The sequence below is a fragment of the Coregonus clupeaformis genome, unplaced genomic scaffold (genome assembly GCF_020615455.1).
Source record: "Coregonus clupeaformis isolate EN_2021a unplaced genomic scaffold, ASM2061545v1 scaf0788, whole genome shotgun sequence".
NCBI classification, from domain to species: Eukaryota; Metazoa; Chordata; class Actinopteri; order Salmoniformes; family Salmonidae; genus Coregonus; species Coregonus clupeaformis.
This window is the reverse complement of record NW_025534243.1, coordinates 78138-94565: the sequence shown is the minus strand read 5'-3', so window position 1 is coordinate 94565 and position 16428 is coordinate 78138. Positions and strand designations below refer to the sequence as shown.

General features: G+C 43.9%; 1 protein-coding gene across 1 annotated transcript in view; it reads left to right on the top strand.

The window, feature by feature from the left end:
• The window catches only part of LOC121561716 (transient receptor potential cation channel subfamily M member 1-like), a gene marked incomplete at its 3' end in the record, with an annotated part of 174244 nt that overhangs the window by 119707 nt on the left and 38109 nt on the right, over positions 1 to 16428 (top strand). The window contains exons 15-20 of the mRNA XM_045216751.1: positions 3877 to 3906; positions 4366 to 4655; positions 5169 to 5397; positions 5705 to 5836; positions 8352 to 8474; positions 9132 to 9260. Of these exons, the coding sequence (XP_045072686.1) occupies positions 3877 to 3906; positions 4366 to 4655; positions 5169 to 5397; positions 5705 to 5836; positions 8352 to 8474; positions 9132 to 9260 (933 nt within the window). The remainder of the gene's footprint in view (positions 1 to 3876; positions 3907 to 4365; positions 4656 to 5168; positions 5398 to 5704; positions 5837 to 8351; positions 8475 to 9131; positions 9261 to 16428) is intronic.

The following is a 16428-nucleotide window of genomic DNA, read 5'->3' as shown; positions in this document are numbered from 1 at the left end:
CCTCTATGGGCTGAAGAGGGTAAGACTAGTTAGCTCTATAACAACCTCTATGGGCTGAAGATGGTAAGACTAGTTAGCTCTATAACAACCTGTATTGACTGAAGAGGGTAAGACTAGTTAGCTCTATAACAACCTGTATTGACTGAAGAGGGTAAGACTAGTTAGCTCTATAACAACCTCTACGGGCTGAAGAGGGTAAGACTAGTTAGCTCTATAACAACCTCTATGGGCTGAAGAGGGTAAGACTAGTTAGCTCTATAACAACCTCTATGGACTGAAGAGGGTAAGACTAGTTAGCTCTATAACAACCTCTATGGGCTGAAGAGGGTAAGACTAGTTAGCTCTATAACAACCTCTATGGGCTGAAGATGGTAAGACTAGTTAGCTCTATAACAACCTGTATTGACTGAAGAGGGTAAGACTAGTTAGCTCTATAACAACCTGTATTGACTGAAGAGGGTAAGACTAGTTAGCTCTATAACAACCTCTATGGGCTGAAGAGGGTGAGACTAGTTAGGTCTATAACAACCTCTATGGGCTGAAGAGGGTAAGACTAGTTAGCTCTATAACAACCTCTATGGGCTGAAGAGGGTAAGACTAGTTAGCTCTATAACAACCTCTATGGGCTGAAGAGGGTAAGACTAGTTAGCTCTATAACAACCTCTATGGGCTGAAGAGGGTAAGACTAGTTAGCTCTAGAACAACCTCTATGGGCTGAAGAGGGTAAGACTAGTTAGCTCTATAACAACCTCTATGGGCTGAAGAGGGTAAGACTAGTTAGCTCTATAACAACCTCTACGGGCTGGAGAGGGTAAGACTAGTTAGCTCTATAACAACCTCTATGGGCTGAAGAGGGTAAGACTAGTTAGCTCTATAACAACCTCTATGGACTGAAGAGGGTAAGACTAGTTAGCTCTATAACAACCTCTATGGGCTGAAGAGGGTAAGACTAGTTAGCTCTATAACAACCTCTATGGGCTGAAGATGGTAAGACTAGTTTGCTCTATAACAACCTGTATTGACTGAAGAGGGTAAGACTAGTTAGCTCTATAACAACCTGTATTGACTGAAGAGGGTAAGACTAGTTAGCTCTATAACAACCTCTACGGGCTGAAGAGGGTAAGACTAGTTAGCTCTATAACAACCTCTATGGGCTGAAGAGGGTAAGACTAGTTAGCTCTATAACAACCTCTATGGACTGAAGAGGGTAAGACTAGTTAGCTCTATAACAACCTCTATGGGCTGAAGAGGGTAAGACTAGTTAGCTCTATAACAACCTCTATGGGCTGAAGATGGTAAGACTAGTTAGCTCTATAACAACCTGTATTGACTGAAGAGGGTAAGACTAGTTAGCTCTATAACAACCTGTATTGACTGAAGAGGGTAAGACTAGTTAGCTCTATAACAACCTCTATGGGCTGAAGAGGGTGAGACTAGTTAGGTCTATAACAACCTCTATGGGCTGAAGAGGGTAAGACTAGTTAGCTCTATAACAACCTCTATGGGCTGAAGAGGGTAAGACTAGTTAGCTCTATAACAACCTCTATGGGCTGAAGAGGGTAAGACTAGTTAGCTCTATAACAACCTCTATGGGCTGAAGAGGGTGAGACTAGTCAGCTCTAGAACAACCTCTATGGGCTGAAGAGGGTAAGACTAGTTAGCTCTATAACAACCTGTATTGACTGAAGAGGGTAAGACTAGTTAGCTCTATAACAACCTCTATGGGCTGAAGAGGGTAAGACTAGTTAGCTCTATAAGAACCTCTATGGGCTGAAGAGGGTAAGACTAGTTAGCTCTATAACAACCTGTATTGACTGAAGAGGGTAAGACTAGTTAGCTCTATAACAACCTGTATTGACTGAAGAGGGTAAGACTAGTTAGCTCTATAACAACATCTATGGGCTGAAGAGGGTAAGACTAGTTAGCTCTATAACAACCTCTATGGGCTAAAGAGGGTAAGACTAGTTAGCTCTATAACAACCTCTACGGGCTGAAGAGGGTAAGACTAGTTAGCTCTATAACAACCTCTATGGGCTGAAGAGGGTAAGACTAGTTAGCTCTATAACAACCTGTATTGACTGAAGAGGGTAAGACTAGTTAGCTATATAACAACCTCTACGGGCTGAAGAGGGTAAGACTAGTTAGCTCTATAACAACCTCTATGGGCTGAAGAGGGTAAGACTAGTTAGCTCTATAACAACCTGTATTGACTGAAGAGGGTAAGACTAGTTAGCTCTATAACAACCTCTACGGGCTGAAGAGGGTAAGACTAGTTAGCTCTATAACAACCTCTATGGACTGAAGAGGGTAAGACTAGTTAGCTCTATAACAACCTCTATGGGCTGAAGAGGGTAAGACTAGTTAGCTCTATAACAACCTCTATGGGCTGAAGATGGTAAGACTAGTTAGCTCTATAACAACCTGTATTGACTGAAGAGGGTAAGACTAGTTAGCTCTATAACAACCTGTATTGACTGAAGAGGGTAAGACTAGTTAGCTCTATAACAACCTCTACGGGCTGAAGAGGGTAAGACTAGTTAGCTCTATAACAACCTCTATGGGCTGAAGAGGGTAAGACTAGTTAGCTCTATAACAACCTCTATGGACTGAAGAGGGTAAGACTAGTTAGCTCTATAACAACCTCTATGGGCTGAAGAGGGTAAGACTAGTTAGCTCTATAACAACCTCTATGGGCTGAAGATGGTAAGACTAGTTAGCTCTATAACAACCTGTATTGACTGAAGAGGGTAAGACTAGTTAGCTCTATAACAACCTCTATGGGCTGAAGAGGGTGAGACTAGTTAGGTCTATAACAACCTCTATGGGCTGAAGAGGGTAAGACTAGTTAGCTCTATAACAACCTCTATGGGCTGAAGAGGGTAAGACTAGTTAGCTCTATAACAAACTCTATGGGCTGAAGAGGGTAAGACTAGTTAGCTCTATAACAACCTCTATGGGCTGAAGAGGGTAAGACTAGTCAGCTCTAGAACAACCTCTATGGGCTGAAGAGGGTAAGACTAGTTAGCTCTATAACAACCTGTATTGACTGAAGAGGGTAAGACTAGTTAGCTCTATAACAACCTCTATGGGCTGAAGAGGGTAAGACTAGTTAGCTCTCTAAGAACCTCTATGGGCTGAAGAGGGTAAGACTAGTTAGCTCTATAACAACCTGTATTGACTGAAGAGGGTAAGACTAGTTAGCTCTATAACAACATCTATGGGCTGAAGAGGGTAAGACTAGTTAGCTCTATAACAACCTCTATGGGCTAAAGAGGGTAAGACTAGTTAGCTCTATAACAACCTCTACGGGCTGAAGAGGGTAAGACTAGTTAGCTCTATAACAACCTCTATGGGCTGAAGAGGGTAAGACTAGTTAGCTCTATAACAACCTGTATTGACTGAAGAGGGTAAGACTAGTTAGCTATATAACAACCTCTACGGGCTGAAGAGGGTAAGACTAGTTAGCTCTATAACAACCTCTATGGGCTGAAGAGGGTAAGACTAGTTAGCTCTATAACAACCTGTATTGACTGAAGAGGGTAAGACAGGTGGCATCAGTAACTAGATCACACAATAAACACAACAGAAAGGCTCACCAACCAAAGAACTTATCAATATCATATGATGTTATTAACCATGTCTAACATTACATTATACCATATGATGTTATTAACCATGTCTAACATTATATTATACCATATGATGTTATTAACCATGTCTAACATTACATTATATCATATGATGTTATTAACCATGTCTAACATTACATTATACCATATGATGTTATTAACCATGTCTAACATGACATTATACCATATGATGTTATTAACCATGTCTAACATGACATTATCCCTCCCTTCTTCTGGTTGTTTGCAGCCAAAAGCCTTGAAGATGCTTGGGCTGGAGGTAAGAGCAAGTCTTTGTTCTATAAATACTGTGCACTATTTCCATCATGCAACCATGCTAGAAATGTCATATTCCTTTACAAAGAGAGATGTTGGATGGTACAGTTCACAAAACACAACACTATTCTAAAAGTTATCTGAACAACACTATTCTAAAAGTTATCTGAACAACACTATTCTAAACGTTATCTGAACAACACTATTCTAAAAGTTATCTGAACAACACTATTCTAAAAGTTATCTGAACAACACTATTCTAAACGTTATCTGAACAACACTATTCTAAAAGTTATCTGAACAACACTATTCTAAAAGTTATCTGAACAACACTATTCTAAACGTTATCTGAACAACACTATTCTAAAAGTTATCTGAACAACACTATTCTAAACGTTCCCCTCTGTGTGTTATCTGCCCTAACACCCTCACTTCACCCGTGTCACTTCCTGTGTTCCACCAGGACGAGGAGCCGAGGGGACAGAAGAAGAAAGGGAAGAAGAAGAAAGAAGAGGAGGTGGAGATAGATGTGGACGACCCTGAGGTCTGTCGCTTCACCTACCCCTTCCACGAGCTGATGGTGTGGGCCGTTCTCATGAAGCGCCAGAAGATGGCCCTGTTTCTGTGGCAACGTGGGGAGGAGGCCATGGCCAAGGCTCTGGTGGCCTGTAAGCTATACACAGCCATGGCTAAAGAGTCGTCTGATAGTGAACTGGTGGATGATATCGCCGAGGACCTGGACAACAACTCCAAGTGAGATCCTGTCTTCTACTTCTCCCTCTACTGAGATAGTGTTTCCTGTCTTCTACTTCTCCCTCTACTGAGATAGTGTTTCCTGTCTTCTACTTCTCCCTCTACTGAGATAGTGTTTCCTGTCTTCTACTTCTCCCTCTACTGAGATAGTGGTTCCTCTCGTGATCATCACAGACAGGCAGGTCATTGTCACTGATGATTAAAACATTCTACATTCCCTAAAATTCTACTACTTTTGCCTCACCTAATGTCTCCTAATTGTCAAGGTCCTTCAAGCCAGATACCCTGTGGTGATTATTTTATTTTATTCAACCTTCATTTAACCAGGCAAGTCAATTAAGAACAAATTCTTATTTACAATGACGGCCTAGTTCAACCTATAGTTCCATACACCCTATTTCCCGTTGTCCTTAGTATAGAAAGCCGGATTAAGATCTCCGATTTTTCAGGCCATAAAGTCTTAGTAAAAGGAGATCTCTCTCTCTCTCTCTCTCTCTCTCTCTCTCTCCACAGGGAGTTTGGCCAGCTGGCCTACGAGCTCCTGGACCAGTCCTATAAGCACGATGAACAGGTGGCCATGAAGCTGCTGACCTATGAGCTGACCAACTGGAGCAACTCCACCTGCCTGAAGCTGGCCGTGGCCGCCAAGCACAGAGACTTCATCGCCCACACCTGCAGCCAGATGCTGCTGACTGACATGTGGATGGGAAATCTGAGAATGGGGAAGAACCCCGGGCTTAAGGTAAATTACCCGAGTTGAATTGGTAACTTCACTCCTCGGCTTGAAATACCACCATTGACTTTCCATCTTTTCAGGGGTGCAGCAGTAATAACCCAGTCCCTGGTTCTATTGGTTCCTCTCCAGGTTTCCTCCTTCCAGGGAGTTGTTCCTTAGCTGTCTTGTATCTGCTTTTGTCTTTGTTGTAAAGCAGAAACAACCCCATGAGTTGAGAAACATTCTGACCTTCATGACCACGTGGACAATACTCTTCATCTCTACCCGGTACAGCTGTAAAGCACTTTGTGACAAGAGGGTTTTGTCTTCCTAGGTGATTCTGGGCATCATATTCCCTCCATCTATTCTTCTGCTGGTGGACTTCAAAGGAGACGACCAGTCCTACACGGCTGACTCTGAGGAAGGCAAAGACAAGGACGATGACACCAAGGTACAGAAGATACAGGTTGACCAACATATCACGAAATGCTTGTCAGAGTAGTGCGATGTTCATCCACAAGACTCTGTTCCTTGAACTTCCATTGACATTGTAGTCATTTAGCAGACGCTCCAGAGCGATGTCCTGTTAGTGCATTCATCTTCAATAAAGCAGCTATCAGCAAAGGCACTACTAGTACGAAGAGCTGTGCTGTATGACTCCATGTGTTTGGTGGAGAACAGTTACAGTCAGCCCATAGTAACAGATAGGCCCATAGTAACAGATAGGCCCATAGTAACAGATAGGCCCATAGTAACAGATAGGCCCATAGTAACAGATAGGCCCATAGTAACAGATAGGCCCATAGTAACAGTGTAACAGATAGGCCCATAGTAACAGATAGGCCCATAGTAACAGATAGGCCCATAGTAACAGTGTAACAGATAGGCCCATAGTAACAGATAGGCCCATAGTAACATATAGGCCCATAGTAACAGATAGGCCCATAGTAACAGATAGGCCCATAGTAACAGATAGGCCCATAGTAACAGTGTAACAGATAGGCCCATAGTAACAGATAGGCCCATAGTAACAGATAGGCCCATAGTAACAGACTGTAACAGATAGGCCCATAGTAACAGATAGGCCCATAGTAACAGATAGGCCCATAGTAACAGATAGGCCCATAGTAACAGATAGGCCCATAGTAACAGATAGGCCCATAGTAACAGATAGAACCATAGTAACAGATAGGCCCATAGTAACAGATAGGCCCATAGTAACAGTGTAACAGATAGGCCCATAGTAACAGATAGGCCCATAGTAACATATAGGCCCATAGTAACAGATAGGCCCATAGTAACAGATAGGCCCATAGTAACAGATAGGCCCATAGTAACAGTGTAACAGATAGGCCCATAGTAACAGATAGGCCCATAATAACAGATAGGCCCATAGTAACAGATAGGCCCATAGTAACAGATAGGCCCATAGTAACAGATAGGCCCATAGTAACAGATAGGCCCATAGTAACAGATAGGCCCATAGTAACAGATAGGCCCATAGTAACAGATAGGCCCATAGTAACAGATAGGCCCATAGTAACAGATAGGCCCATAGTAACAGATAGGCCCATAGTAACAGATAGGCCCATAGTAACAGATAGGCCCATAGTAACAGATAGGCCCATAGTAACAGATAGGCCCATAGTAACAGATAGGCCCATAGTAACAGATAGGCCCATGGTAACAGATAGGCCCATAGTAACAGATAGGCCCATAGTAACAGATAGGCCCATAGTAACAGATAGGCCCATAGTAACAGTGTAACAGATAGGCCCATAGTAACAGATAGGCCCATAGTAAAAGATAGGCCCATAGTAACAGATAGGCCCATAGTAACAGATAGGCCCATAGTAACAGTGTAACAGATAGGCCCATAGTAACAGATAGGCCCATAGTAACAGTGTAACAGATAGGCCCATAGTAACAGATATGCCCATAGTAACAGTGTAACAGATAGGCCCATAGTAACAGATAGGCCCATAGTAACAGTGTAACAGATAGGCCCATAGTAACAGATAGGCCCATAGTAACAGTGTAACAGATAGGCCCATAGTAACAGTGTAACAGATAGGCCCATAGTAACAGTGTAACAGATAGGCCCATAGTAACAGTGTAACAAATAGGCCCGTAGTAACAGATAGGCCCATAGTAACAGTGTAACAGATAGGCCCATAGTAACAGTGTAACAGATAGGCCCATAGTAACAGTGTAACAGATAGGCCCGTAGTAACAGTGTAACAGATAGGCCCATAGTAACAGTATAACAGATCTTGTTGGCTGGACCTCACTACATATTCGTTGCCAAACCCACTGGCACCAGGTCATCTATAAATCACTGCTAGGCAAATCCCTGCCTTATCTTAGCTCATTGGTCACCATAGCAACACCCACCCGTAGTCTGCGCTCCAGCAGGTATATCTCACTGGTCATTCCCAAAGCCAACACCTCCTTTGGCCGCCATTCCTTCCAGTTCTCTGCTGCAAATGACTGGAACGAACTACAAAAATCTCTGAAGCTAGAGACTCTTATCTCCCTCACTAACTTTAAGCATCAGTTGTCAGAGCACCTTACCGATCACTGCACCTGTACACAGCCCATCTGAAATTAGCCCACCCAACTACCTCATCCCCATATTGTTATTTATTTTGCTCATTTGCACCCCAGTATCTCTATTTGCCCATCATTTCTTGCACATCTATATTCCAGTGTTAATACTAATTGCAATTATTTTGCACTATAGCCTATTTATTGCCTTACCTCCATAACTTGCTACATTTGCACACACTGTATGTATATTTTCTGTTGTAGTTTTTGACTTTATGTTTTGTTTACCCCATATGTAACTCTGTGTTATTGTTTTTATCGCACTGCTTTGCTTTATCTTGGCCAGGTCGCAGTTGTAAATGAGAACTTGTTCTCAACTGGCTTACCTGGTTAAATTAAGGTGAAAAAAATAAATAAAATAAAAATTGTTTTAGGATGACAATGTGTCAAGGAAGGGGGACGAGGAGGAGGGCAGCAGTAAAGTCCGGAGGAAGCCTATTGGACGGAGAATCTATGAGTTCTATGACGCCCCATTCACCAAGTTCTGGTTCAACACCGTAAGTATGACTACAGTAATAACCTCCTACCTGACCTCCTACCTGACCTACCTGACCTCCTACCTGACCTCCTACCTGACCTCCTACCTGACCTCCTACCTGACCTCCTACCTGACCTCCTACCTGACCTACCTGACCTCCTACCTGACCTACCTGACCTACCTGACCTCCTACCTGACCTACCTGACCTCCTACCTGACCTCCTACCTGACCTCCTACCTGACCTCCTACCTGACCTCCTACCTGACCTCCTACCTGACCTCCTACCTGATCCTAATAAATACTAAACAGAACTCCTACCTGGGCTACCTGATGTCTAGTGGTATGGTATGTTATGTTATATGGTCTATCTGTTTCTCTGTTAGATCTCTTATTGGGCTACCTGATGTCTAGTGGTATGGTATGTTATGTTATATGGTCCATCTGTTTCTCTGTTAGATCTCTTATTGGGCTACCTGATGTCTAGTGGTATGGTATGTTATGTTATATGGTCTATCTGTTTCTCTGTTAGATCTCTTATTGGGCTACCTGATGTCTAGTGGTATGGTATGTTATGTTATATGGTCCATCTGTTTCTCTGTTAGATCTCTTATTGGGCTACCTGATGTCTAGTGGTATGGTATGTTATGTTATATGGTCTATCTGTTTCTCTGTTAGATCTCCTACCTGGGCTACCTGATGCTGTATAACTACATCATCCTGGTGAAGATGGAGCGATGGCCGTCCATCCAGGAGTGGACCGTCATCGCTTACATCCTAACGCTTGGCTTCGAGAAAGTCAGACAGGTAAATAAATATCAAGTTTAATTTCAAGGTCAAGTTCAAGTAAGCTTGGGGAATTCATTCTCAGCTGAAAATAAAAAATTCCCAACCTCCTATATAATACATTATAGGGAATAGGCAATTTCAGATGCAGCTCTACTGTATGTGAGCATTGATTGATGCCTTGTACTTCCCTCACAGACTTTGATGTCTGACAGGGTGTAGAGTACATCAAGATGTTTCGCTACAGAAATGGGACATCCTGCCCCATGCGCGGATTTGGCTCGGACAAGGCTTACTTAGTTACTTTGACCTTGACCCTTAGATCCTGATGTCAGAGCCTTACTTTGACCTTGACCCTTAGATCCTGATGTCAGAGCCTTACTTTGACCTTGACCCTTAGATCCTGATGTCAGAGCTGGGGTTACTAACTTTGACCTTGACCCTTAGATCCTGATGTCAGAGCCTTACTTTGACCTTGACCCTTAGATCCTGATGTCAGAGCCTTACTTTGACCTTGACCGTTAGATCCTGATGTCAGAGCCTTACTTTGACCTTGACCGTTAGATCCTGATGTCAGAGCCTTACTTTGACCTTGACCCTTAGATCCTGATGTCAGAGCCTTACTTTGACCTTGACCCTTAGATCCTGATGTCAGAGCCTTACTTTGACCTTAACCCTTAGATCCTGATGTCAGAGCCTTACTTTGACCTTGACCCTTAGATCCTGATGTCAGAGCCTTACTTTGACCTTGACCCTTAGATCCTGATGTCAGAGCCTTACTTTGACCTTGACCCTTAGATCCTGATGTCAGAGCCTTACTTTGACCTTGACCCTTAGATCCTGATGTCAGAGCCTTACTTTGACCTTGACCCTTAGATCCTGATGTCAGAGCTGGGGTTACTAACTTTGACCTTGACCCTTAGATCCTGATGTCAGAGCCTTACTTTGACCTTAACCCTTAGATCCTGATGTCAGAGCCTTACTTTGACCTTGACCCTTAGATCCTGATGTCAGAGCTGGGGTTACTAACTTTGACCTTGACCCTTAGATCCTGATGTCAGAGCCTTACTTTGACCTTGACCCTTAGATCCTGATGTCAGAGCCTTACTTTGACCTTGACCGTTAGATCCTGATGTCAGAGCCTTACTTTGACCTTGACCCTTAGATCCTGATGTCAGAGCCTTACTTTGACCTTGACCCTTAGATCCTGATGTCAGAGCCTTACTTTGACCTTGACCCTTAGATCCTGATGTCAGAGCCTTACTTTGACCTTAACCCTTAGATCCTGATGTCAGAGCCTTACTTTGACCTTGACCCTTAGATCCTGATGTCAGAGCTGGGGTTACTAACTTTGACCTTGACCCTTAGATCCTGATGTCAGAGCCTTACTTTGACCTTGACCCTTAGATCCTGATGTCAGAGCCTTACTTTGACCTTGACCCTTAGATCCTGATGTCAGAGCCTTACTTTGACCTTAACCCTTAGATCCTGATGTCAGAGCCTTACTTTGACCTTGACCCTTAGATCCTGATGTCAGAGCCTTACATTGACCTTGACCCTTAGATCCTGATGTCAGAGCCTTACTTTGACCTTAACCCTTAGATCCTGATGTCAGAGCCTTACTTTGACCTTAACCCTTAGATCCTGATGTCAGAGCCTTACTTTGACCTTGACCCTTAGATCCTGATGTCAGAGCTGGGGTTACTAACTTTGACCTTGACCCTTAGATCCTGATGTCAGAGCCTTACTTTGACCTTGACCCTTAGATCCTGATGTCAGAGCCTTACTTTGACCTTGACCCTTAGATCCTGATGTCAGAGCCTTACTTTGACCTTGACCCTTAGATCCTGATGTCAGAGCCTTACTTTGACCTTGACCCTTAGATCCTGATGTCAGAGCCTTACTTTGACCTTAACCCTTAGATCCTGATGTCAGAGCCTTACTTTGACCTTGACCCTTAGATCCTGATGTCAGAGCTGGGGTTACTAACTTTGACCTTGACCCTTAGATCCTGATGTCAGAGCCTTACTTTGACCTTGACCCTTAGATCCTGATGTCAGAGCCTTACTTTGACCTTGACCGTTAGATCCTGATGTCAGAGCCTTACTTTGACCTTGACCCTTTGTAGTGGCTTCCTTTCCTCTTTACCATAGCCACTGCCCTAGCCTGAAGCGGGGTTGTTTCGGACGATACAGTCCACACTCAACGTTTCCAAACGGCCAAACATTCAATGAGATCCAGGGATATAGTGCAACAAAAAATGTTTATTCTTCTTATCTAACAAAAAGGTATTCTCCAATCAACTTAAAGCAGAGATTACTTGAAATGCAAATACATAATATAATATGACCTGTCTGTCTGTATTTCTGTATGTCTATATGGTCAAAAAACTATACCGCTCCCGCATCTAGCAAGGGACTCCTCCCCGAAGGCCCAACTTCCTGCCTTTATACTAACACAATTAACACAGTACAATGAATGGGCAAGAGGGGGCCAAAAACTGAGTTACACTAATAACAAATGAATATATCTCAATCCAGTAAATAAATCATAAAGGTACGTACCTAATATTTCATCATATACATTAATATTTAATATATTTACACAAATGTACATGGAGCTCAGTATGTTCAGTCTTTTATACAAAATATGCCCAAATCGGCTCTAACATACCGGCCCCTAATTGTTGACTGCACTGAATGCACAACAATTACTTAATATTCAAACGTAGAGCCAATACAAAAACATTCTATACCAGAGCACCATTACAGTTCATAGCTATATACAAATATACAAGGTGCCATATAGGAAAATAGTCCATAGATCTCAGTCTGAGTTGAAGTGTAAAGGTGTTCAACTTCCAAAAAATGTCAAGAGTTTGACGTCCACAAAATGTATGACATCAAAGAATGTAAGAGTACGACATCAACGAATCAGAGGTGCACGTGATTCAAAGATGGAGCACTGTGTGTGTGTGTGTGTGTGTCTCACTTCGTCGCCTCAAGGAGCAGACAGAGTTTATTGATAGGTCTCTGTAGGATATTGGTCTTAGTCTTAACCATGACGCTCCGGACAAGACCTTTGGCCCCTGGCAAAGCCTTCACCACACGGCCCATTAGCCAAGAGTTCCTTGGGGCGGTGTCATCGGCGATGACCACAAGGTCACCAGGACTGAAGTTTCTCTTAGTTTTGTTCCACTTGTTCCGCTCCTGCATAAGTGGAAGATACTCCCCTGATCCATCTCTTCCAGAAGAGGTCAGTGATATATTGTACTTGCTTCCATCTCCTTCGTGAGTATAGGTCACTTCTCTGGAATAGTCCTGGTGGCAGGACTGGCTTTGCTTTCAGATGAAGCAGATGGTTCGAGTCAGGGGTTCTAGATCGTTAGGGGTCATTTGTTACAGTAGTGATTGGTCTGTCGTTCATAATCGCCTCAACTTCACACAAGGCTGTCTGCAAAGCCTCATCATCCAGTACTTGCTCTTTAAGGACTGAATAGAGGGATCTTTTTCACCAGTCGGATCAACCTCTCCCATACCCCCCATGGTGGGCTCCAGAGGGAGGGTTGAATGACCATGTCACTCCTTCCTTCAGTAATTTATTTTGAATCTTGTTGTGATCCAGCTCTTTCAGAGCTTCTCCTAGCTCTCTGTGTGTTCCAACAAAGTTGGTGCCATTGTCTGTTCTGATACTTGTTACTGGGCCCTTCGACAGATGAACCTCGCAGGGCATTGATGCAGGAATCAGTATCCAGATAACTAGCAACTTCTAGATGGACAGCTCGACTCACAAGGCAAGTAAAGATCACACCATACCGCTTCACATGAACGCGGCCTCGCTTCACCTCTATGGGGCCAAAGTAATCTATGCCCACATGGGTGAAAGGCGGCAAATCAGGTGCTACCCGATCTTGTGGAAGGTCAGCCATCTTCTGTTCCCCAGCTCTAGCTTGCATCCGCCTGCAGAAGACACAGCTCTTAAGGATCTTCCTTGCTAAGGAGTTGGCACAGGGTATCCAATATCGCTGGCGAAGTCTAGAAAGCATGTGACCTCTCCCAGAGTGGCCAACCTGCTCATGGATGTGGAGTAAGATCAGTCTGGAGATGTAGGAGTCTTTGGGCAGGATCATAGGATTCTTTAGTTCCGTAGGCATAGCAGCTTTGCTTAACCTTCCTCCTACTCTCAGAATGCCATTGTCAACTATTGGATCAAGCTTACAGATTGAGCCGCTTCTCTGGCACATTGTTTTCCTTTTACAACTAGTGCAATTTCTTGTTTAAAGTGCTGTCGTTGCTCAAATCGAATGATGACCTTTTCTGCTTCATCTAGGTCATCTACAGACAGACTTTCTTTTCCAAACGTCAGTTTGAACTTGTCAATTTGTTCCTTCAGTGAGTTTGTCAGACTCTGATCTGATCCTGGATCAGTTTGGGTGAGAACTTTCCTTTTCTGGCTTAACTGTAGTAGAAGTCTCTTCAGTTTCAGCATCCAGGCAACTGCTTTCTTCAAGCTGTTCCATGTTGAATAGTACTCAATCAGTTTGCTGGTCGGACTCTTTTTCTTCCACACATGTACTGTTTACGATGACGTCTTTTCTCACCTCTGGATCATCTGGAGGGATGGAGCCAAGCTCCTCGGGGACTTTCGGCCATTGTGTTTCTGTTTTCTCCAGGAATTCTGGTCCTTTGCGCCATCTCTTTGAGTTCAGGAAAGTTTCAACATGTAATCCTCTTGAGGCATCATCGGCTGGGTTGTGTTTGGAGTTAAAATACCTCCACTGTTTTGCTTTCGATAGGTCACGGATCATAGCAACCCTATTAGCCACAAAAGTATGGAATCTCTTGGTATCGCTGCGGATGTATTTTAGCACCGACTGGCTGTCTGTCCAGAAAGTTGACTCCTCAAGTTCAATCTGGAGCTCCAACCTTAACATCCTGTCCACTCGCACTGCCAATGTTGCTGCAGCAAGTTCCAGTCTGGGGATCGTCATCTGCTTGAGTGGAGTCACCCTTGATTTCCCCAGTATGAATGCGATGTGGACCTTTTCCATAACGTTTGTGAACCTAAGGTAGCTTGCCGTGCCATAACCTTGTTCACTTGCATCACCGAAGTGATGCAGCTGTGCGGTCTTGATTTGACCAAAGTTCTCCGGCATCATACACCTGTTGATCTGGAATCTGGAGAGCTGGTCCAGCTCTGAGAGCCATCTCTTCCATGAAATAGAGTGTTCTTCAGGGATGACTTCGTCCCATCCACACTTTAGCTTGCAGAGCACTTGAAGAATTTGCTTTGCCTTTAATACGAATGGGGCGAGGAAACCTAATGGATCATAAATAGAGCTGACAGTTGAGAGAATACCTCTTCTTGTAAGGGGTCTGTTCTTGACAGTGACCTGGAAGTTAAACACATCCCTTTCAATGTTCCATCGGATTCCAAGTGCTCTTTCAACAGGCAGCTTTTCTCTGTCCAGGTCCAGTTCTTTTATCTGCTTGGCTTTGTGTTCATCAGGGATAGAAGCTAGTACAGTGCGGCTGTTGCTGACCCACTTGGTCAATTTGAACCCACCTTGAGAGCACACATCCCTGAGGTTTCTTGTGAGAGCTATGGCTTGTTCTTCTGTGGCCACTGACTTGAGGCAGTCATCAACATAGAAGTTGGACTTGACTGTTTGAATCACCTCTTCATCGGTACCCCTCACAGTTGTCTTCTGCAGTCTTTCGCAGTGCAAAGTTTGCACAACTTGGAGAGGATATAGCACCGAAAAGATGTACTGTCATTCTGTACTCCTCCAATCTTTTGTTAGTATCACCATCCGGCCACCATAGGAATCGCAGGAAGTCTAAGTCATCTTCATGGACACGTACTTGATGGAACATTCCTTCGATGTCTGCCATCATGGCAATGTGCTCTTGCCGAAATCTTAGCAAGACTCCTATAAGCGTGTTTGCCAGGTCAGGGCCTTGAAGGAGTTCACTGTTAAGAGATGTACCTTTATAGGATGATGAACAGTCAAACACCACTCGTATCGTTCCTTTGCGCTTATGGTGAACGCCATGGTGTGGTATGTACCATACCTTGCCTTTCTCTCTGAGGAGCTGTTCTTGTGGTACCTTCTCGGCGTAACCTTTTGTTATCATCTCTTCCATGAAGCCTTTGTACTCTGCAGCGTAACCTTTGTCCTTCTTGAACTTCCTGATAATATTTAGAGCCCGCTGCTTTGCCATGTCACGGTTGTTTGGCAGGACTACATCTTTGTTGCGAAAGGGCAACGGTAAGTAGTAGTGATGGTCTTTGAGGGTTATGGAGCTTGATACTATCTCCATAAACCCTACGATCCTCAGCTGACATCTCACTTTTCTCTTCATACTCTCTCTCAGGGGAAGTCATGGTTGTACTGATTTACAAGAAGAACCCCCAGGTCGGCCATTGAGATACGATTAGCCATCACCGTAGGGACGCCCGGATTCTTCTGCCATGGTACAACTGTTGAGAGGACCATTCATCACCCATCCAAAGAGGGTTTTCACTGCATACGGTCCGTTGCCTTGGCTATTTATGATTTGCCAGGGTTCCATTGCCTTTGGAGCATTTACGCCAATCAGAAGTTCGACGTCAGCATCAATCTCCTTCAACTGAACCTCTTTCAGGTATGGCCACCTTTTGAGCTCTTTCTGAGTGGGAATGTTCTCTCTTGTCACTGGGATCTTATGTTGGGTGTAGACCTTTGGTAATGCAAGAAATGTGTCGCCTTCCACATTGCCAATCTCTAATCCAGATATCTCAAAGCTCTTGGTAGGACTCTCCTGCCCCATTGTGCGTAGCAGAATTTCAGTCGCACTGCCTTTAGCTTGCAACTGCCTCATGAGTCTCTCCGTACAAAATGTTGCTGAGCTACCAGAATCGAGAAACGCATAGGTTAACACAGACTTGCTTCCATTTGCCACCTTTACTTGAACTGGCACAATTGCAAGTGCACAATCTGTACCGGCCCCGGTATCTTCACCAGCTTCCAGTGAAACAAGAGCACTGCTGACAGTCTCCTCCCGCTTTACTGCTACACCACTCATATCTGCCTTTTGAGATCTAAATCTCTCTCTTCCTTCAATGTGCAGGATAGTGGGGTGCTTTCTTTGACAGCTCTGACAGGTCATCCTTCTTTTACATTCTCTGCTTAAGTGTCCTCTCATCA